The 21,115-nt window shown below is 40.1% G+C and overlaps 1 protein-coding gene across 2 annotated transcripts in view; it reads right to left on the minus strand.

Annotated features, from left to right (window-relative positions):
- The window catches only part of LRPPRC (leucine rich pentatricopeptide repeat containing), a 91,040-nt gene extending 86,014 nt beyond the window's left edge, over positions 1–5,026 (minus strand). For both annotated transcript variants that reach the window (XM_057407502.1, XM_057407501.1), the window contains exon 1: positions 4,883–5,026. In XM_057407502.1, coding sequence (XP_057263485.1) covers positions 4,883–4,968 — 86 coding nt within the window. In that variant the 5' untranslated portion in view covers positions 4,969–5,026. The remainder of the gene's footprint in view (positions 1–4,882) is intronic.
- Between the last annotated feature and the right edge of the window lie 16,089 nt (positions 5,027–21,115).

Raw genomic sequence — 21,115 nt, forward strand, 5'->3', positions numbered from 1 at the left:
AGCCCAGGATACGGCTGGCGTTCAAGCGCACACTGCCTGCTCATGTTCATTTTCTCATCAACCAACACCCCCAAGCCCTTCTCCACAGGGCTGCTCTGAACCTCTTCTTTGCCCAACCTGTAGCTGTGCCTGGGATTGCTCCAACCCAGGTGAATAGCCAAAAGCAACTGGTTTGCAGCTAATTAAAAACAGATGAACCACATTAAATCATTAATAATTTGGGGGTTTAACTTATGGTTTTCCCAAAGATTCTTTCAAAGGGTATTCTTCCACCCATCCCATCAGTGTCTTTCAATCTTGTACAAACACATCACAATGTACCAGAAGGCAACAGTTTTTACAAGGACAACTTGAAAAGCTTTGTATCTAGTATCCTCTTGCCAACTTTATCAACAATCACACCTCTGAACAGTACATGGATCTTGCAGAAAGCAGGTTTCGCAACAGCGCAATTTCTGTTTGGGGATAAGCTCTTAGCTCCACAATCCTGAAACCTGACATTTAAGCTCATATGTAGGAATCTTAGACCGAAGAAGTGACAGAAGACTTGCAAGATTTTCCTCCTCAACTACGCTTTCATGACCTATGTCTTTGGAGCGTAATTGGTCTCCTCCTTTCTGAGGACAATAAGGTGTCAACTTCAGGACCCAGCATCTAAAAGCACAGTTCAGCAATACAGTTGCATTCATCTAATACCACAGAGTTATTGCACAGGGTTCTCTCTTCTGCCAGCAGTCCCACGCATCTAGAGTTCATCAGATCCTTAAATGATACAATACACCTGTCCATCTGTCAAAAAATGTTTTCCTTGCAGTCTAGCAAATGAAATCAGCCCAGTGGCAGGTCCAAGGAGCACCCTGATTTAGAGCAGGACAAGTTGGCCAGCAACAGGAGGGTAGTCAGCATGGGAAGAAAGGAGCCAGTACTGTTCCTCCCAACACCAGCAGCAAGCTGTTAACATCAAACCATAACATGATCACCTAGTGTATGTAGAATAATCAAAAAATATTCTGATGTTAATTCAAAATCTGCTATGAACACTTGTTGAGAGGCTTGTTACAGCATACTTGACAGTCAGCTACTAGCAGCAAACTTAAGTACCTTTTCCTTTAGTGAAGCTTCTGTGGACAAAGTTCCAGCAAATACTTTGTACCATATAAATCAACTAAAGCTTCCTGTTGTAGATCTGAAGTCTGTTGTATTGGTCTGTCATAGTTTATCTTGGTATAACTGCATGGCATGAGACTGATGACATGTATCTCAGCATATTTTGTACTTCATACTAGGGGTAGTCAAGTGAAATTTGCCTTAGATCCGATTTGCTATGAGATGCTTCTCAACCGTCCAATGCAATCAGATATCTACTATCCTAACCCATTTTCTTTGGATTAAATCTAGAATTTCAGATTAGTAATCAGAGCAGTACAATGCTTTGATAAAAATCTCTGCCTGAATGTGAATGGTTGCTGTTCCACATCTCTAAAGAAGTTAACAGATTTGCAACTTTTCCATAACCATTACTGTTACTAAACTGACTTTATTACGTTCAGTGCTAAAGCAAGTACACCAAGCACACCTAAACATATAGTCGTTTACCCAGGTCTCTTGCAAAATGCTAGATTGTTCCTTGCTATTTTCTCTTAAAACTGTGGGTGGGTTTCCCCACTATCCCAATTAGAACTCTAGCAATATTCCCTGGAACTTACTGCAGCGGACTGCATTTCACGCTCAAAATACCATCTCAAGACTTGAACTGTGAGTATACCAAGTCTACATGTCATCCGTATGTCATTCTAGCTCTTCGAAAGAGATCCATTTCCATAAATTAAGGCTTAAGTAGAAAGAAACAATAATGAATAATTATTTAAAGTAAAAAAATGGAATTAGATTGTGCACTCACGTGTGCCATTTAAGTTCATAAATGTTACACTTTGGTCCTAGAGCACCAGTTGTGCATGGGAATGCCTAAACACATACAGTAAAGTGACAGTAAGACAAAGATTTTTAATGAAAAATTCTCTTAGGAATGAAATTACTGGACAGAAAGAATGCACAAATTTAGGTATTTTACTCAGTCTTGCTTCAATGTAATTCACAGTTTAGAATGAAACCTAAAAGCTATGAAATAAATACCACTGCTTTTTCTTGTGAGTGTGTTCTCTAACAAGAGCCCTTCTCACACAGTTAACTAAATCTAGCCTAAGAATTAAAGTTTCCAGCATTATTACTAAACTATCCCACATTTGACCCCACTTAGCCTTGAAGATATAGAAGAGTATTACCTAGTGCAAGAAAAAAGTATTTTTTAGAAGGGGGGACAAGTACCAAACCCCAGCTATTATAACTAAATTATCACTGCATTTCCAGAAATGGAGTTCTAGACAAAAAGCACTACTAGCCCTCCAGCAAGTCCTATGTTAATTTCAGTATATATCACTTCTTGCAACAATCTAATCTCAGAAATTAAGCTTCCAGTCAAGGAAAACAAAAATCAGCTGAATTACCACAAAATAGAGAAGTTTATTTATGATTTGCAGCTAACTAAACAGGTGATTCTGTTGCCAACCATACTGCAGACACCTTTCCAAGTTCCCTGGTCCTTCCTGCACAGGTCTACTCCATCCTTCACATCAACTTTAGCATTTAATCACCTGTTACACTTCAACCACTAAAACCAGCAGAAAACTGTATTAGCTTTCACCTGAGATTTTGGTCAGACTACTGAATAAAATCAACAGGTTTTGATAAGCATTAAAGCAAGTACAGGTAGCAACAGCTTCCTTATTTCCGCGGTGAGACTTCTCTCTATGAGTTCTCTACTGCTGGTTGTTCCCATCCCTTCTCCTGAACTAGCTCTGGAACTCATCAAGTGCTGTGCTTGAACGTATTTCTCTCTCTAGAATGACAGAAAACTGTTCTGGTTTCCTACCAGGAATTAAGTTATGCCGACTTAAGAGGGGTCACCAGACCTGTAAGAAGGCACAAGCAAGACAGGACAGAAGAACTGTCTCCCTTTGGTTGAACTAAGGTGCGTCAGCTCATAAAACTCAGCATGTATACTTATTGCTTTTTTATTCTCAAACATTATGCAAAACTTTGTTTATAGCATCATGTGGACATTTAATGAGAGATTAATTCCAAGCTCAGTCACCAGCACTAATTAAAGCTACATGGTGATAGGGTTTTTTTTCACTGGATAATGCTGAAAAGTGTGCTCCCGTATTCAGCTAATGGGAACACCAGCTGCTATCTGAATAGTTTGTAAGGTGATGCTTTTACACACCAGAAGCATTATATTCCCTTCCTAACCACCTGCACTGGAGCCTCACTAGGTTTTGCAAGCGCCAGAAAAAATACAGCAAACTTTCATCTCCTTGGAAGAAACAGGTCTAAACTTCTGTTTAGCTAATCTTTTATATTTAGCAATTATTTATAATTAACTGTTTAACCTTATATAAATTTCCAGTTAACAGATGTAATTATAATCACAGCAAGTCACCTGACATAAGTGAAAGCATCTCAACCCATTCCCAGCTCCCTCTTTTAAGGCTTTGAAACTGGAAATGGTGGAAATTGAAAACCTAATCTAAGCAAGGCTCAGAAGTCACAAAATCTTTCTCTCATTCACAGGCAATCTGAGAACCTGCTGACAATGAAATAACCCCTAATGTTAAAAAAAGTTTGCACAAAGCTTCATGTAACTGTAATAGCATATTTGCTGCATGAAATACAAAAAATAGATACCAAACTCTTTGACACAGCTATCATCTGCTTCTTGGGACACGTAATTCAGGAAAAAATTACGGAAGCAATAAGCTTGCCTATCTAACAGAACGCTAACATCACCCCTGTGATTTAAAATCAAAGTGCTTTGCAAAACAGGCACTGAAATGTTGTACATTTCAGTGTGTTTGTACACTGTGCAAATGTGCTTTGTACATTTCAGTGTACAATTATGACATGTTTGCGTATATACTCAGGGCTGAGCTTTTTGCATTTCTACACTCTGTAGGTCATGCTTTGCCTAGAAAAAGTTGGACTGGATGACCCCTGGGGTCCCTTCCAACCTGGTATTCAGTGACTCTATGATCCAACAGGTATGCGACCACAGCAAAAAGAATCCCAAAAGTGTACCTGTGGTGCACTGCGAATGGAGAGAAAGCTCAGATCTCCCAAAACTAACATTATAAACAAAGCGAACAAACAAATAAATAGAAGGAAGGACTGCGTCTTCAAACTGCCTGCCGGGCATCAACCACAGATTAGCGTGGTCAAAACGGCGACAGGAATGCACACAGGTGACCTTCCCACCCTAAGTGCATAATGAAAGAGACGGAACTACGGCAAAGGGATGAAGATACTCCTCCTGATAACGGACCCAGCGGGGTCCGAGGGTCACTGTAAGCTGCCCGGATTCCAGCTCTACGGTTACCCCAGTCAACAACTACCCATCTCCGAGGGTCTCTGCCCCTCTGCGAGCGCCCTCGCACCGCACGGCCGGTCCCTCGGCAGCAGCCTCCGCCGGAGCACAGTGCCCTTCGCTTTCACACAGGCCCCGCGAGTCTCCGCTGCGGAAGGCACGGGCCGGCCTCACCGACCCACCAGGGCTCCCGCGGCCTCTGACCCTGAGCTAACCCTGCCGCGCACACGTGGCCAGAGAACACCGGACCGGGCCGAGCCGGGCCGGGCCTCAACGCTCCCACCGGCAGGGCCGGGGTGGAAGAAGGAGAAGGTTTCCAAGTATGCACCACCCGCTGCAGGCGCGCACGGCGGCCTAGCCCGCAGCGCCCTTGGGCACGAGGGCCGCCGCCTCGGCCGGCCCCACCGCCACCTCCGCAGCCCGCCGGCGGTGGCCGTGCAGCCCCGCGGCGCAGGGTCTCACCTGGCGGGAGCGGGCGGGCGGAGGAGGGGCAGGAGGCGCGGGCAGAGCGCCCGCAGGCGCCCGGCGGAGCTCAGCAGCGCAGCCATGACCGCCGGACGCGAAGGAACACGTGAGCGGGGCACCGCGCTACTCCGCACGCGCGCCAGAGGGCAAAAGGGGGCGGGAGGCGCCGGCGCTCCGCCTCCGCCGGAATATGTGAGGGAAAGAACCATTTGCCTCAAAGAGGGGGGGGCCGCCTGGTCTGCTCTCGGAATGGGTCTGCTCAGGCATAGGCATAGTTCTTAGAGTCCACCCTGGGCCGCTGATGGGCCACTCCACACAAGGCTGGTGCTGTAGCCAACCGGTAGTCACTGTGGTGGGAGGCACTAGGGGTGGTTCCGCTCGCTGAAGGGGAAGAGCGGGAGCTCGGTGCGACTGGCGACGGCGGAAGGGATCAGCGGGAAGCACCGCTTTTCCCAGCAGGCTCCTCGGGAGGCTTGGCACCCCTTCCAGCGCAATTCCGGCCGTCCTTGCCCGTGGAAGGCAGTCACTATTGCGGCCGCCGTTAGTGGCTGTTGGCCGCCGCTGTGGTATCCCGCTGCACCGCCCGGTTCTATGGGGGCTCCCGCTGTTCCGACAGCGGTTGTGCGGGGGAAGAGAGGCGGTGCCAGCGGGTCCCGTCTCCCGCAGGGCTGGAGGCAGGACGGAGCTGCCGCTCGCTCTCTGCGGGTTGTTTTCGGACCCCGCTAGAAATGGCAGGTTGAAAAAACCTAAGGCGTTCAGCGTGTCCGTAATCGGAAAACCTCCGCCAAAGATCGGGCGCTGGTTTGTAACTGTTTATCACCTCCATGTCCTCGTCCCAGGAGCGAGATGCGAGTGAGGGGCGGAGGAAGGAACACTTCAATGGGGAATCTGCCTGAGCGTGGCTATGTCTACTAAGATGGCACCTGCACCGGTGTTTCAATTTAGCTTGCAAGTTAAGCTGGTTCCTATGACAGAAAACAGTACTTAGAGTTACTTACAAGTTAAGTATGTTTTCATAAAGAAAAAAGGCTTCTTTTTGGCCATAAATTCAAGTAATTACTCCAGGGAGCAGTTTGATTTTTATCAAGTTGGCTACATTCAGCTGTTTCTGATTATGCTTTACTTGTCAAGACTTGCACAGTCACCATCAAGGTGTGAAGGCTCCAGTTCTTTAAAGTTACAGACACCCATTTTTTGTTTGTAAGCCCTGGATGTTCAACACTTCTCATTGTCAAGCCTTAAGGCAGGAGTTGCAGCCTTACAGTTACACCAAGACAGTATTTGTAATGTTACTGCTTACCACAGCCTCTGCTGCATCGCGGTGTTACAATATTTCATGGAATACGGAGTTCAGGCTTTGTGAGGAAGGCCAAGATGAAATTCATTAATCCAAGTACAACCTGGTAGCAGACATGCTAATGATGAGGCTAGCTTAGCTCTGTGTTTACCAAAATTGACGATGGAGTAGAGCCCTTGGGAGCTCACTGTAAGGACACAATATAAAAGTGCCTACAACGCTTACAGTAAGGACCAGAAGTGATAAATGACTGGAAGAGTAAGAGAAAATAATGAGATGATGTTGGTCAGTGTAATGAATAGTTGGTCCTTGTTGCTGAGACTTCATTGCTGTTGAATCAGTAAAGAGGAATGATGGCACAGATGCTGACCAGGAATTCCTCCAAAGGACAGAGAAAATGCAGAGGTGTTTGACAATCCAGCTGCTGGATAACAGGATCTGAAATGACAGGCTGCTTAGAGAGGAGCTGTCTCCGCTGCCGAGTGAGAGGTCATAGACGTGATTCTGTGTTAGAGGTAAAGACAGCGATTTGCTTGATGTGGAAAGGGAAGGAGGTCCTGAGGAATTAATTCAAAATGTGACACAGCTGAAGCAGTAGGCTTTGGAAATCATATTTGCTGAAGTTCTCTGAATGGGTGAGAGGGTCTAGATCACATTTATCAAGATTTGAAAAAGAGAAAATTTTAATCAGTAAATTGAGACATAATGTTTAAAGTCTAGGAGTGAGTTTTAGTTCTCTGGATGAAGAAGATGAGTTGTGCATTAGATATGTTATTCATGGCAAAAAGTAATGGGTGGTTGTATGCGTGAATCAAGAGAAAGCGCTTTATGCTAATGTCCCCAGTAGCAGTTGAGAAACAAAAGTTATTAGGTGAAGAGGAAGTGTTTTATTTTAGCCACAACAAGCTTGAGTCGTACATAAAATGTGAGTGAGGCATTGGGATTTCAGATGGGACAAAAAGGTTGGGATAGATCTGTAGGTCCTTAGCACAGTCACTATGCTATTGTAGAAAAATACAAATCCAGAGGGAAAAGATACAGATCCAGGGATACAGAAAAGGCCAAAGGCACAAACATACCCAAAGAGGGGGATGAAGATGCTCATCCTAGTAGGATGATTGCAAAAGATACACTAGAGAAAGGAAAGAGCTGTAGAAAGAAAAGCTGTGGTGAGCTGCATAAGGGACAACTGGAAAGTCAGATATGAGTGTGTGCAGGCTAAGAGAGATGGGAAGTAAAGACGTGTGGCAGACAAGGGGCTGGAAGAGGGAATCAGTGTTTGCTGGTTTGCTGGTCTTGCTACCAAAAGAAGGAATTAAGAGAAAGCCCCATACAATCAAAAGAAAGCCTCTGCTGACTCTTTGGTTTGTCCTCTCTCTTAACAGACCACGTCTTCCAAGACTTTTGGCCTGATTGCCTGGCATAGTTTTAGTAGTTAGCATCAGGCAGTTTGGCAATGGTCATGCTATGCTGGAGAGTGGGAGAATTTAAAAGGACAGACTCTGGTCAAACTCTTCCAAGTCAGCTTGAACACCATAGAAAGGTTCTTAGAGTCCTGTTAGATTTCTGTATAAAGCATGCTCAGTTTTAATGTAATAATGTAAAACAATTCCTTTCCAATGGCCAATGGTGTCTTAATCCCTACAGAATGCTAAATTTATTCTATTGTATGTATCTGTTAATTAAAATGTTTCACTCAGAATCTCGGATGAGTTCTGTCAGAGCTGTATTGCACTGTAAAATAATTATTTCCACTGAAGGTGTAAAAGCATTCAGCTCCTCAGCTATGTTAGTTTTGCAAGGTTAGTAGAAATTTTAGTAAGTAGTAGAGCCTTTATTTTTGTAACCAAGTCAGCAGATCTTATTCTGGCTATCTATGGGGAGTAGATCTGATGAGTAAGAAGGTGCTTTTTTATATAGTTACTTTTCGTAGGATCACACTTTGAAAATGGTTGTGACATAACTGGGTCACATCTGAAATTTTTCTATAAGCTGCATAAAATAAGTTGAGGTAGCTGCTTTTGTCAGAAGGTATATTGTTAGAGCTGTGGTGAATCATATAGCAGAGAAATTTGCATATTGTACTATTACTGAAAACTGCAAGACAGTCTTAAATTTGTAACTCATTAATAGTCCTTCAATACCTTAAATCTGTTGCTTTTAAATAATAACAAATTAAGAATTAAGATACATACAATAAACATCACATACTGTGTTTTTTCTGTCATTGCCTTTGTTTTATGTGTTTAATTGTGGGCATGCTCTACTACAAAGAATATCATGTCCCAGGATTTGGCTGCAGTGTGTATTGGAGAGGATAAAATAGGAAGATAAGATTTAGGAATGGTAAAACTGTGTTTTGGCTGCCTGTATCTCCTGTATGTAATAAATCATTCTCAGGTTTTGATGCATGCTTCAACTTTTGGTTGAAACAAGAATGGAATGATTCAGAGGTCATGGAGACTGATTGCTAGCTCAACTGGGAAATTCTAATGAAACATGATTCCTAAGCTTATACTTTAGATAAGAAATGGTATATTTTAGATAAGAATCCTTATGCCTTCTTATATCAGTGGGCACACTGGCTGAGTCTTTCTGCCAGATCTCCTCCTATCCCAAACAATGAAAAAGTTTCATAATTCTGGATATAACACAGATCAACTGAGAGCATCTGAAGTCTAGGCTTCTGCTTTAGTTCAAAGTATTTGAGGTTTTCTTACAAATGTTCTGATTTATCTTAATAGTTACTGAGTATTTTTTAGGAATGAGGCAGTTAGTATATGGGATCTAGAAGGGTTAATGCAAAGCCCACTTAGAGTTTGTAAAACCTGATCCACTAGCATTAAAACAGATGTTAAATCCTTTGGTGTATGCATATGGTACCTCACACATGCCTGTCTCACTGGTATACATGCCAGGGACAGATACAGCATGTTACTGTATATTTGTATGGGTCTTTTATCGGTTAACAATTTTATTTCATTCAAATATATGGGTGTCTAAAATGGTAGTTGGATTGTTACCTTTATGAACAGTAATCAAATTAGCTGTTACTGTGTTAAGAACTCACACTTTCTGTTTATTTCTCTTCTCTCTGAGTCAGTCCACCACAAACCTAACTGACCAAGGAGACAGAAATTCCCAGAGAAGCGTAAACCAGCATTTTGAAGGGCAGAGAGCAAGGATCTCTTAGAACAGATCAGTCACCGATGGAAAAAGTTTTTCATTTTCTTGGCAGCTGATCTGCTTTGGGAGATTTCCCTTCTCTTGCTCATTTTTCTGCATCCCTGATGGACATTTCTGCCCCACTGGTTAAGCCAGGTGCTAAATCCCATGTTGGTGTGGCTGGGTGTAGTATTTCCAGTTGTGAAGTCAGGGCAGAAACAATTTTTGCTTTACCTTGTCAGTCACGTAGAGAATTTGTGTTGTTTCCCTGGCTTTAATTGTTTTCTGATAGCTTTTCCTCCTCAGTTCCAGAGCTGCTGAATTTAGAATAACCCTAATAGATACACTTAGAATAAGCAGGGTTCAGTGGTGGACATTCCCATGTTGCTTTAGGCCCCTGAATGGGTTTTAGGTATATTTTCATGTTGTGTCATGAAAAAAAAAAAAACAAACCATTTTTTTTCTCAAGAAGTGCTCATTTATAGTAAATCATCTTTCTGGCTAGACCCGTGTGCACACGCAGCGACCTAGGGACTAAATGTCAGCTCAACTGAAATAAAGTTTTCAGTTAGCGAAAGCCAAATCCAAGGGTGAAACGAACAGTTTGAATTCTCTTTGTGGTTTCTGAGTACTATATATTTTCCTAACTACTACTCAAAATAAATGTTTAGCATTAGATATTGCAGACTCTATCAAACAGATTTTTTCATGAACTTTAGATAGGATGACTGGAATGGGTATCATTTAACTGGAGACAGTAACCTGTTTCAGCAACATGGGTTATGTTGCTGATATTTTCCCATTGCTAGTGTGTGAAGCCTGGGAAGTTGAAGTATTTCCCATAGGGCAGGTACTGTCTGGATAAATCAAGATAAAATAGCAGTCGAATATATTGAGCTATGCAAGGTGCAGCACAAGTGATTCCTGCAAAGGAAGAAAGAAAATCATTAACATTTTAAACATATCTCCTCTGAAAAAAAATGACTTTTACTTTTCCCTAACTTGTCTAATAAATTACTTAAAATACATGAATTTAGCATAAAAGTATTTGTGTATTTCTGTAAACTAATGTTTTAATGGCCTTAATCAAAAACATGCAAAAGAGATGGTATTTTTGGCAGTGCAGACAGAAATGCTTCAAACATGGATTCACTCTGCAAAATCCTCTGCTTATTATTGGCAAATTTATGTTCTGATGAAGCCATGAAATGCTTTTTGGTTATTTCACTAGATCAGTGACTTGGACAAGAATTTTGTGCTCCATGAAGTGTGATTTAGTACACCCGATATTTGCCTTAAAATGCAGTTTAAAGAAGAGCTTTGTCCTCTTTTGTCTTGTTTCTTGATTGTTGCTGTTCTTTGGAAAGTTCCAGTGGAAGTTGCTTATTTTCAGGGGGAAGAGCACGTTGTGTCTTTCACAGAATTTTTTCCTACGTATTTGTAATATTTGAGCTGAATAAATGTTAGCAAAGTAAAAACCAAACTAGTTCTTAAATGGTATTCCTGGGTTTATAAAGTTGCAGGACAGACTGAGATTGAAGGATTCTTCCTTCTCGTCTGCTTTGTGCAAAGGAGCTTTCGGCTATGTCTGATCCCTAGAAAATTCCTCTTCTGTCCAAGAGACCAGATGTCTCTCCAACACACAAAGTGCTAATTTTGTGACCTGGGTAAAAATGATGCTATGTTGCCTTGAATCGTGTCTGAGGGTTAGGCACTCTGGCCATCTTCAATTATGCAGAATTTCTCAGTGGCCCGATACCTGATGTAATGCCTTATTGTTATGCAGGTACTCTGCAGTCAACATCTGCAAAGAAGGAGGAAAGAAGAAAAAAGTATGTTTACAACTGTCTAATATTAGCAACATAACTGTCAGGTTTAAAATAGAGTTTTAAACACGTTAACTACCTGTACTTCAAAGTGAAGACTGCTTTATCTAGTCAGAATGTTTCAGGTTGTCTGTACCACCTAAACTAAAACTCTCATCTCGGAAACTATTCTCATTAAGCACAAAACTAGCATAAAGGGTTTTTTTCATTACATGAAAAGAGTTCTGTTTGTAAAAAGCCAGCTTCTCAGCACAAAAGGCAGAATTTTCTACAGTGCTGAAAATTTAGAAATACTTAATAATGTTATGGCTGTAATTTACAACAGACCTGGATGCATTCATATATATGAACACTAAAACATTTTCTGCCCTGCAGTGAAGTGGTTAAAAGGACTGCTTTTTAGCATTGCATATTTTTATGTAAGTAGGTTGAAACAAGTCATCCCAAGAGGTCCTTAAGAAACACAGATAGTGATGTTGATTTTAAATGAAAATCTGAGACGTTCCAGAGAATCAGGAGAGTGTTCTGCTGCTGTTGTAAGTGATAAGACTGGTAGTTCAGGAAATGAAATACAAGACAACTACTGAGACACAGAGCCTCAAGAAAGTAACAGGTCAGCTGATAATGGGCTTCATTAGAGAATTAAATGCTGAGAATACAGTTAATGTTAACCAGCATGATTTCATAGAAATCAGGTCTTGTCAAAGGAAATTGATATTGTTCTGAAGGACTACCAGGCTGGTTGATAAAGGTGGCAGCTGTGTTGGCACACTTCTGTAAAGCATTTGACTTCCTGACACCAATTCAGAAATGCTTGCTCTTCAACAGCAGTAAATTCAGAATGGGTTAACTGGTAATACTCAAAATGTATTTGCTAGGAGTAGCTGGCAAAATAAATTGTAATTAGTGAGATTGTATAGAGATCATTCTCAGCTTACTACTTTAATTAAAACCTAAAGGAAGAGTCACTGTCTGAATCAGAAAAATCATGGAGCAGTAAATGATGGAGATGTTTCACTTACACAACATGATTTGGATCATGTCGTGGATGGACATGCATTTCACTCGTAACAGAGAGGTTGCAAAATGCGATATAACAAAATTTGATACTAAATGTGACAGGACAATGCTATGCCATAATTGCCCCCCAATTCGCTGTTTAAATCCTTCTTCCACCTGCTTCCTATTTAATAAACATTAGCATCCAGTTTTACTGTGTAGCCCCAAAAACTCTTGGAGGAAAGGAAAGGGTTGAATACTTTGAAGGATGGGGCATCCACAGCTTATCTGGGCATCCTGTTCCAGTGGCTCACAATGCACACGTTAAAGAAGTTCTTCCTAAGTTCTAATCAGAATCTCTCTTCTGTCAGTTTAAAGCCATTACCTCTTGTCCTTTCCTACATGCCCTTGTAAAAATGTCCCTCTCCAGCTTTCTTGGAAGTCCCCTTTTTATGCATTTCTGGAGATAAACTTGATATAATTTATCAACATGCTTAAACTTTTATTGTGGCATAAGAATTCCTTGAACTATGTAAAGTTAAAACTGAGAGTGAAAACACACTTCATGTGGAATAAGGGGTACTTCACAAAGATTTAGTCAGAGATATATATGCTTTAAGTTTACGTTCTGCATTCTACAAAAAAAGTTAAATGTACATGGCTCAAAATTGTGTTTCTGATCCTTGCTGAACCTCAATGCAGAAACTTCATCAGAAGTGTTTTAGGGTGTGCAAGGACTTAGATACTAGTTTCAAGGCCAGGTTGGATGGGGCTTTGAGCAACCTGGTCTAGCGGAAGGTGTCCCTGCCAGTAGCAGGGGCTGGAACTGGATGAGCTTAAAGGTCCCTTCCAACTCAGACTATTCTATCATGATTCTATGATCTTTTCACATTTTCACCTCTTTTATAATACTTTCTTGCTTGACAAAGCAAAATATTCTGACAAAATATGCTTCTTTTCAGACTCATTCTATTATGAGAATTACTTTAAAAGTAATCTGAAAATAAAAGAAAGCCCTTTTACTTTAGTTCTTTTGCTTTATCGTAACATTTATAAAAGGAGATGCTTTATTTAAATTTTGGAGGTAGTAGTAGGTCCCTAAGAAAACACTGTAACATTGGTCAGTAATTTTTGTCCTTGAGAAGAATTTGTAATCTCAGCCAAGGTATAAGTTACTTTCTCAGATACTCAGGTTTAATGCAGTCTGTATAGCACACAAATCTACCCTGCTCAGTGTTTAGCCATCCGTCCAATCTGTGAAGACAAAAAGTATATGTGGCTCACACTTCTAATGTAAATAAATGAAACTCAGAGTTTTTTTCTTTCACATATGAAAAAGCATCAAAAAGAAAGGAATAGACTATTTCCCTGGCCACTTATGGGCTTGGTTCATCATTAGAGTTATACTGAGGATGAATTTGGACTCTGTATTTTTCCTATCCTGAACATACTTTCCCACTCAAACCAGTCTTCTTTTTACTTTTTATTCCAAGTATTTGGGTCTAAGCCTTTTCATAGCCTCCTCTTTATCATCAGCATCTGTTTTTCTTCTTTTACTGTTACCTTTCCATTTCTTTGCGTAGACCTCTTTAAACATTTACAATTTCAGAAAGTTTCTGACCTGCCATTACTACTAAGCCCTTAGAAGAATTCCTCATCTAGAAATGTCTAAGTGGGGCATCATTACTTCATCAAAAGATTAGAATATTTTCCTGATGATGTGTCAATTTAAATTGTAAAGCTCTTGTAAAAATCCTTGTGTTTGGTGGTTGTTTCCTTAAATACATTTCAGTGAGAAAGACAAGGGTTGTGAGTGTCAGCAAGATATGCCTTCAAACTGTTTAAGTTTGATTGCATTGCATTATACAATGCTTCATTACTAGTTTAACCTCTCAAAGGTTTTCAGCTGCTGTTTTATTTAGCTATACTGACTACACTGCCTACAGCAACTCCAGGCAATGATTCCCCCAGTGGCATGCATGAGCTGCCCTGCTCTACTGCAAAAATACATTATGGCTGAATTTGCCCTCAGAGTTTGGAAAGATCTAAAGTCTTTGGAGACTAAAAATGTGTTTTTTTCTTTGTTTTAGCTGGCAGTATGAGCCTCTGGCATTTTAAAGTGCAAGTCATTAGCGTCCACAAGGGTGATGTTAATATGTCTGTGTTTCAATCTCAAGACATTTTCCAGTTGCTTCTGCCACAACAATCTCTGCCATCTCAGTGCTTTTTAAGCCCCTTGTGAATTCAAGTAAGCTTTGCAATGCCAGTAGGAATCACTGTAGACTTTGGCTGAAACCAGTTGCTACCTGATTCATTGTTTTTGCAGTAGTTGGCAGTGACGCTCAAAGTCATTCAGAGCTACTTGATGTGTGTGTGTGGGGGGGAAACGAAGAGAGTGAGGATGTAACACATTGCATTAATGTGAAAACATTAAACCCAATCAGAAGAAAAGCTAGAGGGTTGTGAACAACCCTAATTTTGAAATGATTTGGGTTTTTTTTTTGTTGTTTTTTCTTTTTTTTTTAAATTGAGGAGCTATGATTTATAGACTTATAAGAATACCCAGTTGTACGTACAAAATCCCAGCAACAATGATAACATGGCATCCAGAAATAAAAGCAAACTAAAGGATCAATTGAAGCAATTGAGAGCATAGCCCGGGGGACCAGATGACAGTCCTCATTGGCAAGAAGGACAGAATCTGTCAACAAAGGTAATGCCTTGCAAGAAATGCAATAAGGCAACACAAAGACATCAAGGGCTGACCCTTTAACCCAGTGTGTAAGCACTGAGTGTGGATGTACAGTGCGTTTGGTCAATTGCTGCTTGCTTTCACTGGGAGGAATGTCAGAAATATTCCCCCTTCCCGTTTAGACTGCTTTACTGTATTCCCCCAGTTCCCAGCTCAGACGTAATCCCAGCTCCCACAACTAAAAGGAATTTAATCAGAGGGATAGAGCAGAAGAAAAAAGGTCTGAATGTGGAGACAACCAAGCGAAGCTAAAAACATAAACATTTTGGCAAGCGTTGCTATTTTTAGGTATTTCAGTTGGTCTTAGAGAAAACTAAGTAGTATGATGCCAAGTCAATAGTGCCTGGGTTAGATGGCAAGGTTTTACAGCCATCACTGCCTGTCCCCACTGTGTAAATTTATAAAAGGACTGGGGACTAAGAAATACGGTTTCTCTCTTAGTTTCCTTCTGATTCATTATTGGTTTCCCTCTTGATGTCTTTAAATGAAGAACTGTGCAGGGGATTATTCTCTCTAGCTCCAAGCAGAGGGGTTCTCTCTGGCACGGGGTCCTGCCCACTCCTAAGGCCAACATCAGACATGGGTCTTTCAGAGTCATCTGCGCGCGTGTGCCCGCATGCACGTCTGCCATCTTGTACCAGCCTGGTGATGGCTCAGTGCAACAGCTTGAAGAGAAGGGATAATCCTGGATCACATTATAATTACTACTGACGAGCTGATTTGGAGCTTTATAGAACTGAAGCTCTTGTTCATGAAGAGTCCCAGAAGGGTTGTGGTTTGGACAAAGGTGATCCAGATCTTCGGACCGGGAGGTAGTGAGATCACAGTGTATAGGTTACCAAAAAAATAAGTCCTGTTTACCCATTTATTTTCACGTAATTATTACATTTATCTAAAAATATAATAGAATCATAGAATAGTTAGGGTTGGAAAGGACCTTAAGATCATCTACTTCCAACCCCCCTGCCATGGGTAGGGACACCTCACCCTAGACCATGTCACCCAAGACTCGTGTTTCCAAACTCAGATTTCTTGGAAATAACACAAATCCTTATTTTGGTCTTGAGTAACACAGTTTTGTTTGGATCACTAACTTTTATTCATAATATTGGGAATGCATATATTCATTCTGGCCATTTCCTTTTGTTCATGTGTGTTATGCTATGAAGTAGCTCTGATTCAGGTGAGACCTTACCGAAATACATGCATTACTCTGAGTGTCAGTAACAGTTTATACTGTGTATTAGTCTGACCTGTTTACGCAGTGGCCTACAAGGAACTAAAAGCTTCAATACAAATTTCAGTTTTGATCAAACTTCAGGGCTAGTGCAAGTGCTTAAAAAAGCAGAACTCAGGTGCTGGCTAATTCACAGTACCCTAAATGTCTCGGGAAAACAGCAGCAGTAAATTTATAGTCATTGGAATGAAAATTCAGAGTTTTGTGACTGAAGTTACAAAGTGAACGGATGGCAGTGCTACACAGAGACTTGGCTTGGCTTCCAGTCACTTATTCCAGAGTTTATTTTGCCTCTTTGATTTGAACATGACTGGAATGAGCAAGTGGGAGTCTCCTCATGCTCCGAAAACTATGGTAAGATGCTTCTTTTAAAATGTGAATTTGACAGGGTTAACAGACAATTACCAGAAATAAAAACTGGTAGGCAGTGTCTTGTATTTCTCCTTGGCTGGAAATTGCACATCAAAAGTAAAGTACACTTAGAAAGCTTTGTGTATGTTTCACTGACAAGAGGAGGCAAGGATGACTGTGGGCCTATGTGTAACTCTTCAGTATGATGTAGATGTTCAGTGCATCTAAATCTTAACATTCAGTGTATCTGATGTATTTTCAATTTAATTTATTATTGTTTATTTGCAAAGAACTCTGAGGCCATCATACTATTTTAATGATTAATGACCAAGTTTTCCTTATGTTGTTAAAAAAAATAGTATTCCATTTTATATAAATTCAGTACAAATTGTGTGAGAATAATTGCCTGAGAATAATCACTATTCCTTTTATATAAATTCAACAGAAATTGTCTGAGAAAAATAGCTACAAGAGGTTCTGTTTCATTCTTCCAGTTGGATGCTCTAAAAGCATTCTACAAACAATAATAAATTTAGATTTATAACACCCTGCTGGTGTGAATGAATATTATGAACATTTTTTAAAATAGGAAAACTGAGGCATAGAGATATTAAAGCAAAATGCCTCAAGGGTAGCCACTGGCATTACTTTGGAATGTTTCCATTTTCTTTCAGTGAAAGAAAATGACACTACATTATCAAACACTACATTCTCAAACTGGTGGAAGTGTGAGGAAAAAGTTTTATGATGCTGTCATCACTTCTGCACTGTTTTTCCTTGGAAGATGAGTGGTAGTCTATGGGGATGTTCAGGATCTCAAAGGAAAGCACTTCAGATTAGCTGGAAGGGGCTGTTGTGAACATCATCAGACATTTTGCATAATGTAGTGCATTAAATGTTATGACCCTTATAATTTGCAATAATGTGCGATTGTGTGTGCGCATAACTTTTAGATTACTTTCTAAAGTAAATTATGTAAATTTTATGTTTTGATGATAAATCTATCCTAAATTTGCTAGATGTGTGCTTAAAACTATTCTTAAATGGGCAGAAAAATATATTAAAATTTCAATATCCTTATACCTCCAGCAGTGTATTACAAACAAAAAAGGTATAGAAAAGTTCTGCCCATTGCTGCAAATGTTCAGTTTTGGTAGTGCAAGAGGAACCGTATTCTTTCATATGCAAAAGCCAAACTAGAGACATTGCGTGAGGTATTAAAAGGTTTTTGCAGTCTTGATGAATAATAAGCAATAAGAACCACACACTAGACTCCATTATAACTGTAAGCTATAGGTGCATCCAAAGTTTGATCTTAACTCTCTTAACTCTGAGAAAGCTAATTGAAGCTGATGGATCAGCTTTACAATAATGTGAAGTTCTTTTGGCTTTAAACAGGGTCAGTACATTTATAACTCAATTATACTAGGAGTCTTGATTATTTGGCTTCTGCTTCAGCCAGCTGTGGAAGAAAGTCTTGATGGAGTTTACTGACAGTACTACAAAGCTGCTGCAATTGTTTGTACTGAAAGATCTGAGAAGAGCTATAGAAGGTGTAAGAATGAATATTAAAATTGGTCAGGGTTGAATACAGCCCTTAGTGAAAGTATCTGTGGTACAGTTACACATCAGCGTAAAATTTACACCTCATTTGTAAGAGGTACACTGGCTTATGTCCTTACTGTAGAAAACTTCATGTTTCCCATATATAGCATCCCTTAGTGTTTATAGACCTGCAGCTATAGATTTCTCCTTGTGCTGCATGGGACATCCTCTTCTGCAGCAAAACAACAAAGGAAAATATAGTGTGTAAGTTGTTAATAAATTACTTCGATCGTGAGAAATTGTTCTTTACAAATATTGTGCTTCAGTTACAGTTATTTTATCATTAGTAATTAATGTTGTTTCATGATTTATAATATCCTTTTTATTTCAGCTATTTAACAGTTTATTTCTGAGTAAGTTAAATAAATTAGTTGGCAGTAGAATGATCACACATCAAATTCCAAAATGGAACCCTAGGTAAGCCAGTTGCCAAGATACTCCCAAATGTAGTTGCATTGGAAATCCTGACACTGAGTAACAGGGTAACTTACAGTTCATTCTGCAGCACTCCAGGGTACCTTGCTTCATATGTCTGTCAGAAAGCTCTACCTGGAACTGAGCATTTTACTTTTGGGCTGAGCATTAGCACTGATGTGGTGCATCTCAAAGAATGAACAGAACTAAGTAAATTAATTAAAATAGAAAGCAGAGCCCTGTGTACAATCAGTTCTGATTTATTTGAATCTCATGTCTATCAGTGGTCTTACAAATAGCTCTGTATCAATTTAATTAGTTGTTCTGTCAGCTTTTTGGGGTTGGAAATCTTACTGACTTAAATATTAGGTCTCTGAGGCCGATTTTACTTGTTTTTCAAGTGTTCACAGGAATGCTTGATAGAAGAGTGTTATTAGTTTTTGTAAAGACTATTTGAGTTCAATATTTATTCTTGAAGACTCAGCAATGGGAAGACTTTGAGTGCAATAAAAACTTGATAAATTTTAATATAAATGCTTTATTCTGAAAGTGATGAGTTAAGGTTTTTGTAGGGTAACTCCCTTCAAAAGATTACCTGGGCTAATCTGGTCATGTTACCTGATGAAATCTCAAAAGTGCTGTGTAAACCAGACATTTTTGCACACTAAAGATGTAGAATTCTGAGATGTGAAGCTTGAATATGAGATTGTTGCAAAAGTTGTTGGTGTCACCTGCACTGGAAGTATGCTTGGATCTTTACTCTGTCCACCTTGCCGAACAAGGTGGCTGATGATCCCTCTTTCTGTTTTGTGTTTGGTTTTTGTTTTCTTAGTGCCATTAATATCACTGGTTACAAAGTTCTGCAGGTACTGAATGCCTTTGAACATTCTCCCAGAGGTCCATTAATACAAGTTTTTAAGGTACTTACTTGTATAATACTTTGGGCTGAGGATAGTTCTCAGGTACTGGCCTGAATTGTACCTTTGAGCATACTACTGATAAAAATGGTGTTATAGAGCTCCATACGGCCCAAGGTAACGTAAGCAAAGGATCTCCACCGTCTTCACATCAAACACTACATATACCACATCACGTAACTCTTTTCCTGACCTTGTCGAGATTCATCGTGCTGGGGAGCAGCCCTTTTGCTTGTACCACTCAGATGAGAAGCTGCATTCCAGACTTGGAATGCCATGGGTGCTTCCTCCAGCAGCCCCGTGGCTCATGTACAGCTACTTGCCTGTTGTGGTGGTTAAATGGAAATCCTTTTCCTTCTGCACTTGATTGATATGTTTTTTAAAAGAAAATCATATTTGTAATCAGCCTCAACGGGTCATTCTCTTCATGTATTATCTCATCAGATAGCCTCCTCTAGCAGAACAGTTCCAGTCTGAACTCCTTCCTGAACCAGGTGACTTGAAAACTTCATAGTAAAGTGTCACCTAAAGCTTCCAGGTAGGGTCTTACCACTTCCTCTGTGCAATAATATTAGTAGTTCTTCAACAGAAAAATCTCATCTGGTACCAGCTTGGCATCTTTTGTCTTTCTCACACTGACAGCAGGTTGTCATCTGCAACTCCTGTGATCACTCATTACAGCAGTGTCTTTCTCCTTATCTAGTTGATGGATTCCCAGCTTACAACAAAGATTTTGTTATTCCTTTCCAAATGCACCATCTTGCATTTTGTGATACACCATTTCTTCACAGGTTTATTATTCCAGTCATGAGGTCTTTCTCTGAGACATGTCGGCTCTCTTTGTACTGCTGTACCTTTAGCTGAGCACTGTCAACCCATCTCATCAGCGCGCTGTCATTCCCCTGTTAAGGTCACAGAACTTTTGACAAAGTTTTGTTTTAAGATTAACTGGGAAGATACGGACTAATAACCCCTCTCCAACTTGAAATGCTTATTTTCAGTGTTGTTTGCTATTATATACTCTTCAAGCAGTTCCCTATGAACCATGTTTTCCTTTACTGATTTCATCTTCAATTTCTCAGATTTTTCACTGGAAAAGTGGTAGAGGTTTTCCTAATTTCTTCCAATCAGAAACCATTATTTACTTGAAGAAAAAAATCAAGATTAGGCAAATATGAAAATTCTTTCTTTTTTCCCTGCCATATTGCCTTCAATTTATTGAGGAATTCCCATTCATTTCGAGTCTTTCTTGCTGATTTGCTGGAAGTTAGACCTTGCATGCTATCATATTATTTATGGCTGATTAACAGATTTTATCTCCTCAACTACAATTTTCTTCCTGACTTTAAAGACTGTTAGTCTTCATCCGCCATTTAGACAAGATATTCAAGGTCTTCAGTACTGGAAGTTTGAATTAAAGGACTTAAATAACCACTATATAATCCCAACGTGAGAAATAAACAGCTGAACCATGGGTTTGCTTGCTTGCTTGCCTCAGCTGTCAACTGGAAATTTTTAGCTTAGGAAAAACAAAAGTTTAGCTGATAGTAACTAATACAAATTTTATATTATTGCATTTCCCTATTTTATGCCTTTTATGTGAGTTCTAATGAAGGATTCACAAGGAAACCCAACTGGCAGTCACTTCCCTATACATTTTATCACAT

The sequence above is a fragment of the Pezoporus wallicus genome, unplaced genomic scaffold (assembly GCF_028554395.1).
Source record: "Pezoporus wallicus isolate ANWC-B61680 ecotype Strahan unplaced genomic scaffold, APGP_CSIRO_Pwel_v1 contig_8811, whole genome shotgun sequence".
Lineage (NCBI taxonomy): Eukaryota > Metazoa > Chordata > Aves > Psittaciformes > Psittacidae > Pezoporus > Pezoporus wallicus.